The sequence below is a fragment of the Meleagris gallopavo genome, chromosome 2, assembly GCF_000146605.3.
Source record: "Meleagris gallopavo isolate NT-WF06-2002-E0010 breed Aviagen turkey brand Nicholas breeding stock chromosome 2, Turkey_5.1, whole genome shotgun sequence".
In the NCBI taxonomy this organism is placed as follows: domain Eukaryota; kingdom Metazoa; phylum Chordata; class Aves; order Galliformes; family Phasianidae; genus Meleagris; species Meleagris gallopavo.
In genome coordinates this window covers 41,887,148-41,902,384 of record NC_015012.2, presented here as the reverse complement: position 1 = coordinate 41,902,384, position 15,237 = coordinate 41,887,148, and the positions used below count along the sequence as shown (strand labels likewise).

Here is a 15,237-nt window from a genome sequence, read left to right as displayed (position 1 = left end):
GGGCCGGGCCGCCCGAGGACGGCTTTTCCACCGCTGTTTCGAGCCGGCTCACAGAGCTGTACTCGGGGCTGTTGCTTCAGAGAAAGCAGCTGCCTCTTTCTCTGAACACTAAATAAACCACGAAATCGGTATTCAGATCTATAATGAAGTCTCAGGCTTCCCAAAGGGTTTGCTACCCTGATGAAATACTCCCTTGAAAAGTCTGAACCAGTTTCAAAAGAGGCAGCTTCTAAATTAACCATATACTTATCTAGAACAAAGCTAAACAGGTCATCAGACAAGTATTTTGACTGGTGTATCCTCTGTTCATTGATGAGCTGACTGACATTTATAATTGTTTATCTTCAAAATAATTTTAGACAGCTTGAACGCCAGGTGAGTTCTTTCCTATTGTACTTCTCCTGCCAGAATGCAGATAGAAGCTGCAGAAGTAAGCAGCGAACAAAGACATTCACAAGTGTCTCCGATGGCCAAGTTCAGTGCCAGCAGGGCATATAGAATTATTACAGTTGGAAAATATCTCTAAGATCAAGTCCAACAGCCACAACCACATCCACTAACCATGTCCCTCAGTGCTGTATCTACACGTTTCTTGAACATCTTCATGGACAGTGACACCTCCCTCTACCTCCCTGGGCATCCTGTTACAATGCATTACCACTCTTTGTGAGAAGAGTGCTGTCAAGGAGCCTAAAACGCTGCCGGGGCAGTGAATCACCTGGAGTGTTTTATAATTTATTCCTCTCTACGTTGTCAGAGAACTTAAACATTAAGAATCAGTAATATTTCAGTTGCCAAAATGCTGCTTTTTTTTGTTGTTGTTGCTGCTGATGTTGCCAGTGAAACACGAAAGCTGGCTTTTAAACTTTAGTGCTGCAGACGCGATGCGTTTCTCGCGCAGCATCGCGCAGCCCCGGGCCAACTGAAGGTCGGCTCACACAGCTGCCCCCCGCGCTCCCGGAGCGCTCCGGCAGTCACAGCACGGCCACCGCGGGAAGCGCCGGGACGGCCGCCAGAGGGAGCGCGCGGCGCAGCGATAGCCCGCACCGAGCGGGGTGCCTCCGGCCTCGCCTCTCTTAGGATCGTTAAAAGATCTGCAAGATCAGCTAGCCCAGCCGGCAGCCCATCCCCACCGTGCACACTAACCACGTCCCCCGTTGCCGCATCTACACGTATTCTCAAGCACCTCCAAGGACGGTGGTATCATTTCCCTGAGCAAGTTAACCTTGGCTTAGGGTCACCTTCTCTGAAATAACTACCTTAATTTTGTTGGCTACATGGCAACAGGATAACATTAACTGGGACCATCAGTAAATGCCCTATTTAATTACTCAACAGTAGAAGTTCAACAAGGAAAGGTTTCCTTTACCTAGTGAATTAGCAGTCGGGAAAGGCTGTTATTTGTGCACTTGCAAGAGGCCACTCAGAGTTAATTTAGCCATATCTGCTGTCACCAAACAGTTTAGAAGTATCGATTCAGATTTCTGACAGGCAATTTTTCAACAGAGTGTTAAATTGCTAATATTTTTTGGCAGTCAGTTTGCTTGCAGAATTCCTGCTGGCATTCCCTCCCCATCAACCACCCCAAGGTTTTCAGAAGGGCCATTCCTCACCTACCCTGAAAAATATGCGGGTTAGAAAAGCAGAGGAGAGGTGACTGCGCATCCAGCTGCTAAAGTTCATGTCTGTGCTCTCCATGGCACAGGAGATGGACTCGCCTCACACTCAGCATCCTGTTGCTGGATGTTCTGTGTGCACTGAAACATAGCCCAAGCCAGGGCAGTCCTACTTGCTCTCATTAGTTTTACATTTACATCCACACCATGAAAAACCTGTAACACTTATTCAGTGCTCTTCTACACCACATGTAATTATCACTTAACGCTCGTTACAAATAATCTACATAGATAAGGAAAAAATTATCTTTAAATGAGAGATGCCAAGTTACAGGACTCATTTCTTACATTCCCCAGCTGAGTGCTCTACTTCTGTCCACACATCCCAGCCCAAGCCTGGATTTCCTCCTTGCCCTAGTGTATAATCAAAGAATGTACAGATGTTATAGTTATGAAATGTACCAGAAAGTTTGGCTACATGTTTATCATACCAAAACAGAATAGATAGAATGCTTACCCATATCCTGGGCTCACTATGAAACTCCAGAGGAGTAGATCTCCAGAAGAGGTCCTTCCCCACTGGTAGTCAGCTCTTAAATGGGTCTAGGAGAGGTGGAGTCAGGCTCCACCCTTCCAGCAGCACAGGTGAATTGCCTTCACCTGTGCTCTGTGGCTGACTCATTGCTCACCTCAGGTGATCAATCAGAGGTTCAGGCTGTGATTCAGCAGTTCCCATACACCCTGCACCCCATCCCTGTGATCATCCCAGCAGCTGCTGCACGGCAGCTAGAGTACTGCAAAAGGGCAGCCCACATCACCAGGGCATAAGGCAAACATGCACGTAGCCCACATCTATTTTGAATTGTTTTAGTGAGTGTGCATGTGTCCACATCAAAGGAAGGGGAAGAAGCCAGTAGTTTCCATTCACCTAATGGAAAGGCTTCATTTAATTTTGTAGAGTTAAAGCAGCTACATGAAGCATGAAATCCCGCTGTTGGGGCGAGTGGAAATTTCTGTCTTTTCCCTCCCACCCACCAGAGTCAATATATATCTAGGCAAAGAAGTAACAGATGATGGAAACTCATGTGAGCCATCCCCATATTAGTAAGAAAAGAGCTATCCTGGGTTGCAAGTGTTAAAATTGTCTCACATAGGCCACACGTCTCAGGCACAAGTTTAGGTAGAGAACACAGCAGGGTGCTGGTACAACACTACTGCTTATGTATCTAAACAGAGGTTTTCATAGGGAAAGATCTCAGAATGATTAAAGTTTCACAATTACTAACATTGCATTGAAGCGAAGGATGGCAAAATTCATCACAAACAAAGCAGCACGTATTCAAGACTGTGCCTATAATCCAACTCATCAAATCAAACATTTGTAAGAAGGAGCCAACAGTCCCACAGGATAGCTGTTAGCATCTAAGGTAGTACAGAAGCTGCTAAATCAAGTCTAAGCTAAGACAACTTACCAGTCTGTAGCAGCTTCTCTTGAAGGAAGTATCTCCTCTAGGAGGGGCCCAGTTTTCTGATACTCAGACAAACTTGTCTTCCTGAAGGCCCACAGAACCTCCAGGCCCCCACCACTAGCCAGCCCCTCTGCCCTGGAGCACCCCTTTCTCCCCAGTGCTGGTGGAATCAAGCATCAGCCAACCACAATATCAGCTCCCAATTGCCCAGACTCTGCCTCCCCAGGAAGGGACAACGTGTCTGCTCTCATAGCTCCAGCTGCCATTTTCTAACCAACAGAGGAAGGACAAAAATGCATTCTCTCCAGACCAGAGATAATAATGCTTCCAACAAAGGCTTTGTCTTCCCAGACCACAAGTTTCTTGGCAGAAATGTTCGTTCCTCGGAACATCAGCGAGCATCAAGACACCCCTCAAGTAAGTTACCCCCAAAGGAGCTGAGTCCTGGGACATCCCCAGACCTAGCTGGGTGTCCCCCTCAGCCACTCCATCACAGAGGTAGGACCAAGCAGCAGTTCCACTTCAGGAGGACTCTGTGATGAAGACCTCCCCAGTCAACAGTGTTTCACATCTCCCAGCACGCTCAATCCCACAGTACAGCTCAACATTTATCCCACACCTACCTACAAGCTGCAAACTGACTGTTCCTGAGATAAAGGGCAAACACTCAACTGCTGTCCATACTCAGTTATACCTATATTCCCTTCTCTCCAGGATCAAATCAGTCTCCCACTGATCCCACCACCACAGCTCCACCTGTCCCTAGAGCCCCACCTGTGTCCACCAAAAACTGCCTCACCTGCCTGCAATAATTGCCCAACCTTCCCCATGCTCACCTGCACAACACAGGTCAGAGCTGACACTGAGGAGTAAACCACTGAACTTCACTCCAAGAACTCAAGGGCTGCTCTGTAGCTGGAGCAAAGAAAAATGTGAGAACCTTTGTCATGCTTTAGCTGTTACAGGAAAACTCACAGATTGTATACACTAGGAGAAGAGAGGGAGAACAGGTGTGCCATTAGAGCAGGAAAGAAGTAAAGGATGTTACAGGGTTCCTTTCTACAAGCACCTATTAGCCTGCTGCTGCTCTCAGGAAGGAAGAGGAGGTGTGATGTGGGGGTTAGGAAAGCTAATGGGAGCTAGGCCTTGGGAACATTCACCTGTAAAATGACAAAAAAAAAAAAAAAACCTTAAGCAGGTTAGCATATTTGAGCTTGGAGATTTAACACGTTATTTCTCTTCCAGCATTTTTATACCCAAAAATATTCTCCAGCAGCAAACATCTGTTTCTCAGTGCAGGACATTCAGCAAGCAGCAGGTATAGGAGGCATGTTTTAAAAGTTGGCAGTAAAGAGCTACTTGAACAAGGCCACATCTGGTAGTGGTGCAGTTGCATGTGGCAAACTATGTGAGATTCATCATCAGAAATGCCACTACAAAGTTTGGTAGAGATGAGATTTAAGGACAGGGAATAAAATGAAACCTGTTCAGCCCAATAGTTTGTTGTTGCCCAGACTCAGCTGAAGCACAGAGGCACCTGCACCCCTCTGAGCTGGCAGAGACAGAGGCAATCTTCATTACTTTACAGAAACACAAAATGGGTTGGGTTGGAAGGGAACTTAAAGCCCAGCTAGCCCCAACCCTCTGCACTGGCACCAGATCAGGTTGTCCAGGTCCCCATCCAGCTTTGCTTTGAGTGCCTCCAGGGCTGGGGCATCCACATCTTCTCTGGGCAGCCTGTGCCAGTGCCTCACTGCACTCTGAGTGAAGAATTTCCTCCTAAGAGAAATGGTAGGGGAACTGCAGAGGAATGTTTCCCCTTGGGTAGGCGATGGCGAGCCTTGCCGGCTGAGCCTTCTCTGGGATCTGGAAATGTGGTGGTGTCTGCATCACAGCCTTGTTTCCACCAGAAGTAGCTGAGGTGCACCAGCAGGCATAATGTTGCTGCTGTGGGCCCACAGTGGAGAAAACCTATCCAGATGAGTCACACCCAATCCACATGGTTCTTGTGCTGACTGGAGAGCTTGTAGTTTGGATCTGGCCAAATGACAAAGGTGAATTTGGGTTGTCCTGGATGGCTGCTGGTTGCAGGAATACCATGAGAGCAAACGTGCAGTCCTGGAATGAGAAGGTGGCAGAGCAGGTGTGAAGAGATGTCTAAGTGCTCAGGCTGCTTTAGAGCTACATTCAGTGGCATGAAAGGTCTGGGTTTCTTTCATTAGAAAGCAAAGGAAAGGAAGCAAAACCCCACACCAAAAAAAAACAAAAAAAAGAAAAGAATGAGGTAAGCTTGGCCTGATACAAACGCTGAGCTGCCTGGGGATGTACAATGCTGTACTCACAAAAGAACTGTGTGCGTGTGTGGCTGTGCTTCATGCTCAGAAATCTTTAATGGTAATTAGCTGATTTTAATGGTAATCTGCTGTCAGTGGTCCAGAATTCTCCTTGGTGTATTATTGGGGCAAAAATTTGTCTTTACAGATTCAGGCCTCTGAATCTGCCCAAGGCATTGCTTGCAGCAAGTGGTTCAAAGTGCCCTTATATACCTGAGTGTGCCCCTCTTCCTGGAGCTGCCTGTCCTTCCTGAAGGGAAAAGCAACTGGTAACAGCGTATCTCCAACAGGAGAGAGAACCTCAAAGGTTTTATTTACCCTTTCTTTCCTGCCAACTCAGCTGATTCTGCTACACAAACAAGTATCTGTGCCTCTGGGGTCATGTACTCTGAAAGGAGCATTTCCTAAGCCTATGGGTTTCTTTCCAGAATCATGCAGACCAATTCGTGCACAAGTCACATCACGGAGGTGTTTCTCAACCACATTAGCAAGGGGCTTCACCTTCTGAAGAAAATCTATCCCTACTGCAAACCAGACCGTGAGGTCAGAGCAGTGTTCATGTGCAGCACTGTGCTTTTTCATAGACTCATTAAGATTGGAAAAGACCTCTAAGATCACCAAGCCCAACCACCAGCCCACCGCCACTATGCCCACTAACCGTGTCCCTCAGTGCCTCAGCCACACAGTTCTTGAACACCTCCAGTGTCAGTGACTCCACCACCTCCCTGGGCAGCCTGTGCTGATCCCTGACTGCTCCTTCAGAGAAGAAATATTTCCTAATATTCAACCTGAACCTCCCATGGGGCAACTTGAGGCCACCTCCTCTTCTCCTAAACAAGTAGGAACTTATTCCAGCAAAAACTGGCAAACAAACTGAATACTATTACAGTGATCCCCACTGCTACCCAAAGCACGCAGTCTTTAGGGACTCTCTCACAAGTACATGGGTCACCTCAAATGCTCACCACAGGGATAGTCCTCTTGCATCTAGGGACTGAGTTCCTTTAGGGGTCACAGAGGAATGAGAAACAGTCTAGCTCCTAAGTTAGCATCACATGTATTCAGGCACCAGGGAGCTCCTGCTGGCCTTACACGCTGGTCAGCACTGCTATGGAGGTCTCCAAGGCACCAAGTTAAGGCAAGAAATAGGTCAATAGTTCCACAGCAGGCAGTCCTTATTCACAAGCAGGTTGGCTGACAAGCAGCAGCTAAATCAACAGAAAGAACTATTTTTGTCTGCGTAGATGGCAGTTGTTATTTCAGGACAGTCTCTGAAAGGACCTGTACCATCACTGCGCTTGTTCTGGGCAGGAGCTGGGAGCTGCCTTCCTCTGAGTGCCTCAGTGGGCTGCCTGCCAGAGGCAACATGATGGGACATCCTGCAGGTCTTGCAGGCCCTCCAGGGTGTAAGCTCTGGCTCACAGAGGTGACACCTGCAATGTCTGACTATCAAACAACACCCAGTGCAGACCAACCCCAACCACCATTCAGTTGCAGCTTTACCAAATCAAGGAAAAAACAAAGAGGGGGAAAAAAAGGAAGGAGCAGATGAAAAGAACCCAGTAAATTTCTCTGTTAAAGAAATGTGGAGGTAAGCAGTTTAAGTTCCCCTTAACTATTGGGACCCATTGACTGGGTTGTGAAAAACTCTCTGGTTCTTCACCCAGAGCCAGAAGCTGTGCTGTGCAACCAGAACCATTTGTGAAACCACTCTGGAAGTTGGACATACTGTAGGCTCAGTATGTTTGGTTGGGTGTGCGTGTTTCAGCTTTCCAATCCACCCCCAAAAACTGAAAATTAAGCACTGAGTTTATTTAAGAATCTTTACTCTTTTTTTTTTCCAATTTAAATTATACTTCCCAAATACAATTAAAAAAAAATACAATGAAATAACACTATCTTCTACAAAATATTCTAAAAAACAATGCACTTACATCATATACACAATTTCCTTTCACAATAAAATAGGAGAGCTTAGATCAATATTTACACTATTGACAGAGAACACGGTTGCACAGCTATCTGCTGCTGGTACAGTCTCTTGATGGAGTCCTCTGAGAGACCGTACTCTGCAGTTGCACACAAATCCTTCTGCAGGGTAAAAACCCTGACACAATCTTTCTGGGTGCAGGGACCTGCCCATGAGGTTCCAAGGAGACTGACATGGTGGCAAATATTTGCTTCTTCTGCTTAAAGCTACCACCACAGCTCATGCACACACAATGAAGAGTTTTTAAGGAATTCCCTGATTTAAAACTTTTGCTTCAGTACATTAGGCACTTTGTTTTAAAAGTTATCTACTATGGCTTATGTAAGACAAACCATTTTCCTCAGGATATGAACTTGCCAGGTAGTGGGAGAAACAGACAAGTCCAAGGGCACCCTTTGAGCCAATGAGTTAGTCTGCGTTAGAAATTTAAGTCGTCGTACTCATTATCAGTGTTTTATCAAGACCTGGCCTTCCCAGCAAGTCAAGCAATGTATTTTAAAGCTTAGTATATCTGCACTCTTTCTCCAGTTATCGGGGACAAAAGTTTTCTCCCTCACAATAATTTAACTACTGACACCCATGTTGTTCAATGTGCCATTGGGTGACAAATCCTACACATCATTGTCTAAAGAAATACACTGCAGACTGACAGATTATTTACATATCTTAATGTGTAGACAACGAAGATGCAACTTAAGAAATAATAAATACAATTCAACAGAGTATAACATTGAAAAAAATATATATTAGAATGATTCTCCCGGTATTGAATTCCCTCCCTTTAAGGCCTGAGCAAGAGATCATAAAAGACTGTGATGTTTTTCAATGAATTGAAATGGTTTTGGATAGGACTTCACATTAGACACTGGCTTTTTGAAATAAAGATGATTAGCAAAGCTGTTTAGCAAAGATGTTCAGGTGTCTGAATATGATCAAACAGCAAAACTTACCCTGAAAAGGAATCTTTGGGGTAAAACAATTTAGACCAAATGACAATACTGTAATTTATTAGGAGGAAAACAGTTTTTGCAGATTGTCTCAACATTAATTCAGCAGCAAGGAAACAAGCATACACTTAAGAACACAACGTATCCGTGAGACAAATACGCATTAGTGCACATGATTTTCCAAAAACTTTCATCCTCAGCTACACTTGTGCAGAATTCAGAATGCTTCTACCTAGGTGGTTAATAACAGTCTAATATGGCTATTCCTAGGTTTGCCATTAAGAAGAAAAAAAAAGAAAAATAATAAGGAGTAACTTACTCGAGAAAGTTGTCCAGATGCCAAACTTCAGGTCCAAATATATCAGAACACTGAGAAATTTGGAATCTAAGTCAAAATCTTAAAAATTAGACCTAGCAAGCTAGAAAAGAAAAAAAAAAAATGAAAAGCAGTAAACCTGCTCTCAGAATTGCACGCTCACCAGATTTGTAAACTCTGCATGAAGTTAATGATGGTCTGTTCACTATCAGAGACACAACTTGGATGCTCTACGCAAAGCACTGCAGATGCTTTATCTACAATTTCCTTCGTGTCTCCTTTTCCTCTTCCTTGAGGATTAAACATTGAAAGTAATTCAGTAGCTAAAAAAGTCTGTTCTAAAGTAGACGTCTGGGTTTACATGGAAGGTGGGGTGATGGGCGTCCACATGGATGCCAGCCGACTGTGTGCGGAGGCATCGTACTGGCTGTCAGGAACGTCTGCAGGTGCTCCTCCATCGTACAGTGGGGATGTGGAGGTGGTGGCAGCGACCGAATGTGGGAGAGCGGTGTAGTGCACCGGAGAGCCACGCAGGAACTGGGAGCTCAGGCCGTTGGACATCCCGCTTGACTGAGATGCCGGGGTGATGGTGCTGTTACTCACAGACCATAAGTTGGGGTACTGACTGGAGGAGGGAGGGCGACAAATACGACAGGTTATTAGCGACGGCAGGTTCTATTGGCTGGTGCTCAGTTTACCATGCATCCCTAGGCCAGCTTCACTTATCCTTCTAGTCCGTGTCAGCACTCTACTCAGCCTACTGTCTCCCTCTCTCTCCCCCCCGATATGCACACAAACACATATATGTGCGTGTGTGTATATATATATATATATGTAAACACCTGTATGAATTAAGCAAAACAAGCTGGTTCAGTGCAACTCCACGGGAACAAGTTCAACACCGTGCAGTACTACACAGCATTTTCTAGAGATCCCAAGCAGTTACAAAACAAAAAAAAAAAAAAAAGTAAAATAGAATTATTATTCTTACTTTACAGAGGCTTAAACAAAAAAGATGGCAGAAGTGCCTTCCTCAAGGTCTCACAGTTCCAGTTCTTCAGATTTTATCTACTGGACAATTCTTAATTTATCAACTTAAACTCAGTGGACTTTACAACTTTCCAAGTATGTATCCTGGGGGTCAGACATGGAAAGACATGCCAGGAGTATCTGTTGACTTGATAAACGCACATTCGGGGCCAAAACTTCTGCTCAGTAAGTCAGCTGTCTTATACTGGTTAGTAGTACATACTCTAACAGCTAAGTGCCAGTGTGCATGGCTCAAAGAAGGATGTTTTCCACAAACTAAGAGGTAGATATGAGCTGCCAAAAAGATGCCCAAACATCAACCTTCTGTGATGGTTGAGATTTTACCAGCTCAGCTCTATTCCTTTGAATTTTCAAGCTCATGAGACTGAGGGTCTAAATCATGGAATAGAATCACAGAACCATTTAGGTTGAAAAAAAAAAAAACCTTCAAGATGACCAAGTTCAACCACAACCTCTGCTGAAGGATTGAAGCTTTAAGATAACTAAGTACAAAGAGGAGAAAAGATGCCTTTATACAGTCTATTGACAGTATGATTTGATGCTACGTTAGCTTATTGAACAACACCTAAATAATTAATTTCTCCCCCAACCACTTCCTCATTCTCCATGCTGCGGTTCGCTGCCCCCTTTGTAGCACAACAAAGGTTTGTGGAGCTGAATGGGCAAACATGACTGACTAAAATGAGACAGATCAAAAAGAAACTTTAAAACTCCACTTCGTTTAAAAGCAAAATGAGATGAAACTTAAAACAACATCCTCAAATTCAATGGATGCCTAAATGATTTTTGTTCTATAAAATATTGCTGTCACAAGTATCCATCTACATTTCCAAAGCATTAAAACTAACTTGTGTCTGTTTCATCTATCTGCTCTCTTTGTGCAAAGTTCTTTCACAGTGCCCCCCCTAATGCTGGTGATTTGACATGCAGCCATAAGGATTTTTCAATTTGCTGAGACTGCCTCCTTTTACAACCTTCTCTTAGTAGTGCTGCTAAGGGATGAATTCCTACCTGGAGCTGGTAGCAGTGCCGGTGCTGTGGCTCATGGGCAGCATCGTTGTGTGTGTGGGAACTCCCAGAGAGGACCAGTTGTCATGGGACTGGAGCATGGGAAGGCAGGCAGAGGAGTTATCAGCATAAGCTGCTGAGAAAACAAGCAATCACTTCAATGCACTAGAATCAGAACAAATAACAATCTTTTATTCAAATGTAATGGATCACTTTAAAACCCTTTCCCACTGTCGGCTTGCAAAAAAGTAGTAATTAAAAAATGAAACACTCCCACAAAGAAAAACAAAGTCATCTACCAGTTACGTCAAGCTTACAGTTTCAGTGGCATTGCTGATTGCTTAGCTTGTAACTGCAAAGTCCTACTTCTGCGAAGGATCTACACACAAAAAAAAACGCTGTCTTCAAACCACCTGCTCATTCAGATCGTGCTTCCTTACTCTGTCAATGGAAAGGCTCCTTATTCACACTATCCCCATCTCTCTTCCAAGGCACCCTCTTTATCGCCATCACTTACGCTGGCAATAACAGTCTGGCAGCCCTGGATAATATGCAGTCTGGATTACATATCATAGTTCCGAGCTGTGAATGCCACCACAGACTCTGAAGTTTGCTTTAGTCATCACAGAGAGTGATTGGACTGTGGCTTAAACCACACAGTGGGTGACCGAAACTGACCATCCAACACAGCAAAGCCTTTGAAAAGCTATAAAGGGAACCCTAAACAGCCACATAGAGCTAGAAGTTGTATTGCTAGCTGGCAAAGGGAAGGAAAAAAATGGTTTCTTGCTGCAAACTTGGGAAAGAAGAGGAACGCTGGAAGTGTTTTGTTCTTTCAATTTATTTCAGGTCACCAAACTTGCCCATAATGGCCAGAGGTAAGGAAAGCAAAGGAAATCTGGTTTTCCTCTTTAAAGCGGCCAACAAAGCTACACATACTTTTGACCAGGCAGCATCTAGAAGGCTATGTATTAATACACAATTCAAAATATTAAGCACCTTTCTGGATGGAAACCTTCAGCATAAGCAAAAGCTGTTACCAAGCCTTTGCCAGAGTAAGGGGAAAAAATCATTATTAAAAATGACCTCAAGTTCTGTTCCTTATGCACTCCTGCTTTAAGGCACTAAGCCTTAAGCTCCTTGGCTGTTTCTGAGCACCACTGATAAATAGCTTCGCAATTCACTCAGCTCCACATTGTTAACACGATATATCCAGTTGTGACACACTTTCTGAGGACAATCTTTATGCATTAATATAAACCGTGGCAATAGGTAAATAAAACTGATAGATCCAGGCCCTCAATTATTTGCTTAAACGTGTTAACTACACAACTTGTACACAACAAGTAATCCCATTACCAGAAGTGGACATAAATGACTTCATTTCATCATATCTCCTACTAACAAATGAAATCATCACTTTCAAATTTAAAGTAAGTTTAACCTCATCAGTCATGGTAATTCAAGAATACATAGTAAAACCAGTACAATACAGTCTAATAAACCAACATATAGACCAACAGTTCTATATAGCCTCATTTTTTCCACTGCAAAGACTGTGGAAACGCACACTCACTGTCAACTCTTTCTTTGCAACGCTACCCCCCTTCCCTCTGACAAAGCTCAACTGGAAAGCAACCGCCATTTCTGCAGCATCAATCTAGATGCACACTGCTCAAAGCTCACATCCCATCTTCAAACAGCTGCAAAGTACAACTTACTTGGTGAGTTGTTTCTATGGGTGTAGGGATTGGGGTAGGGGGCAGAACGGTGATTCCTCAGCGGTGAGTACCTTTCACAGCTGTGAGCAGGGGAGAGAGACAGGGGTGCTCCAAACTGAGGATGAGGATTGGCAGGTGGGCACAGAGCCCCAGTCCCAGGAATAAGCCAACTACCTACTGTGAGAGAGCAAGAGTTATCTACTGTGAGTATGCAATGCAACCGGATGCTGAAAGAACAGCATGGTGACAAGGTAAGTAATGGATCCAAAAGGAAATGCACACTCATGAAAGGAGAACAAGTTGCAATACAGCTGAGAAGTCTGAAATTTTACAACTTCTGAAATAGTCTTACGAAGGAAAATCGGAGAACAGCTTAGAAAAAGCCATGCATCAAGTTAACGTTTGTTAAAATTCCCACTTAATTACAACCACAGTAAAGTAAGAAAACACCGAAACGGTTAAACTCTCCTTTAGGTGGGAAGGATGTGCTCAGTAACAGCGTAATTGTCAGCTGTAAATTGCTCTTTTGGGGGTCTCAATGTATAGCTAAGATCTGAGGTTTCTCAAAATCTAAGAACTCTCACAAACTAAGCCTCTTTGCTAAAACAGAGTAATTCCTACTGTGGCTGAACTCCTCCTTTTATAGGCTACAGACAAATTTTGGCAATAACCCTTTAAACACAGACCATTGAAACACTGCTGCTTTTTACTCATCTAAGAGAACTTTTCAAGCAAATGCCCTTACTTGAATTACAGAAATACAATTCCAGCAAGTTTCTGCTGTATTTTGAAATAAGCATTAATTTCCGTATCTATATGAATACTGCTGTCCTTGGCTGTCTTTTTGGAAAAGAAGATCAATGCAAGATCCTGTTAGAGAATGCTTAAGATAATAGTGCTGCCTTTACCACACCTTCACATATCACGATGTTTATACACCCATTAGACTGCACGAAAATGTGAAGATTGGTGATGTTATCTCCTTACCACACCAACCAGCAAACACTACTCTCAAAGTTTTGCTTAATAGAAGAACTCAGAAGTATATTCACAAAGAAAAATGAAAGGAAACATACACTGCGAGTATCCAGACTGCTGGTTGTCTCCCACTTCCTCCATCATGTCCTTGTGATCATTTCTATAAAGGAAAACATGCCAAAAGTTAAGGATAGGTTTTCACAAACCTACACAATAAATCCATAAACTTCAGAATTGAGTTAAGAGCTCTCACCTTTCTTTTGCATCAAGAAATGCCTTCGCAAATGGATTGTATTTAATTTTTAAAGCTGTGATCTAAAAACAACAGATATCTTAATTATCATACAGAAATCAAAGACTTGAATTAGGACTTTCCAGTGAAGTCAGGGAAGACACAGATTTTTGAAGAACTAAGATTAGACCCACATACACCAATTTAACAGCATCTAATGTCTGAAGTGTTAGCAGTGGGCTAGGAATTGGTCCCACCACCTCAAATCTATGTGACCAAAGTGCCCACGTTTATCTATCAACTGAGGAAACAGTTAAGAAAAATAGTACACTACAGGGCTGGAAAAAGCTTTAAGTTTCAGGACAAAGCAGAATGGGCACCAATAAATCTCAAAAAGATTGGCAGTTTACAGATTCATGACATACAGACGTGCCTTTTAGCTAACATCAAGGCCAGTTTGGAGAACGGCATGGCCTGTTATTTTACAATGCAATTGAAAACTGCAACTCTGTTTCATACCACATTGGTTTGTCCCAAATAATCTATTAAGCTTACTTGGTATATATACTGGGACAGGAATCAGAACTTGTGAAAACCCCAGGCATGAATAATAAGACATTTAGCTTGAGATTCAGCACAGAGAGAAGTGAAAGCTGTGGCACAAGACCCATCAGTTTGCTGGGTAATAACGTGCACGTTGCCACCTGGAAGGTCGCAAGCACCAGAGGCCTCTGCCCAACACACATACCTCCTCGTTCTGGTACGCCGTCACAGCGATGAACTGGGTCTCAGGGAAGGAATGGCTGGTGATCATCCGCTGCGGGCCGCCCACCCGCACGATGTGGATGCGGGGCTCATATTTGTGCAGGGAGTTCAGCATGATCTGAGAGCAAAGGGATGTGGCAGGTGAGCGTGGACCTCAAACAGGCCCAGCGCCTCCACGGCCCACGCTTGGTCTGATGGTTGAACTAGTTGATCTTAGCGGTCTTTCCCAACCTACCTGCCCCCCGCCGTTGAGCTTGTTGGTGAGCTTGACCTTGCTGAAGGAGACGGGCGCCTTCATCCAGTGGGCACCAAAGTTGGGCGAGTCAGGGTGGATGTAGACGCAGCTGGGCGCCTGTGGCTCCGGCTTGCCGCCAGGCACCCACTCGCCATTCACGTACTTCCAGCGGTGCCCGTCGGCCGCCACGAAGTCCAGCAGGAAGGAGTACATGGCGTTGGGATCCAGCCCCGACACGCTCACCTTCAGCACCGGGAACATCCTCCTGCGGGGTGACACAGTGGCGCGAGGGCCCGATCCCGGTCCCCTCTCCCCGTCCCCCGGCCCTCTTTCCCACCGCCCGACCGCTACCTGCCGTTCTTGGTGACGATCATCTCGTTGGTGAGCTCCTTGAAGCGCAGCCACAGCTCGCCGTCCTCCAGCGCCACGCGCAGCTCGCGCTCCGTCGGGTCTCCCTTCTCGCTGCCCGCCTGCAGCTCGCTCTCCACCGCGCTCAGCAGGTGGTCCACTCGGTACGCCGGCGCCTTGCCCGCGTCCTCCGGGGAGCCCATGGCCGCCCCCGATGCCCCCCCCCCTC

General features: G+C 44.9%; 1 protein-coding gene across 4 annotated transcripts; it reads right to left on the bottom strand.

The window, feature by feature from the left end:
- Positions 1-8,059: 8,059 nt before the first annotated feature.
- TBXT (T-box transcription factor T) lies at positions 8,060-15,229 on the bottom strand. Of its 4 annotated transcripts, none has more exons than XM_010707089.2 (8): positions 15,012-15,229; positions 14,661-14,925; positions 14,409-14,543; positions 13,682-13,743; positions 13,527-13,588; positions 12,451-12,627; positions 10,733-10,865; positions 8,060-9,296 (listed from the first exon to the last, which is right to left on the bottom strand). In XM_010707089.2, the coding sequence occupies exons 1-8, from the start codon at positions 15,209-15,211 to the stop codon at positions 9,029-9,031; spliced, it is 1,302 nt and encodes a 433-aa protein (XP_010705391.1). In that variant the 5' UTR covers positions 15,212-15,229; the 3' UTR covers positions 8,060-9,028. The 4 variants fall into 4 exon arrangements, with proteins under 4 accessions (XP_010705391.1, XP_010705392.1, XP_019468411.1 ...); XM_010707090.2 differs by having other exon boundaries at positions 10,733-10,862; XM_019612866.1 differs by lacking the exon at positions 8,060-9,296 and having other exon boundaries at positions 10,769-10,865; positions 12,522-12,627.
- Between the last annotated feature and the right edge of the window lie 8 nt (positions 15,230-15,237).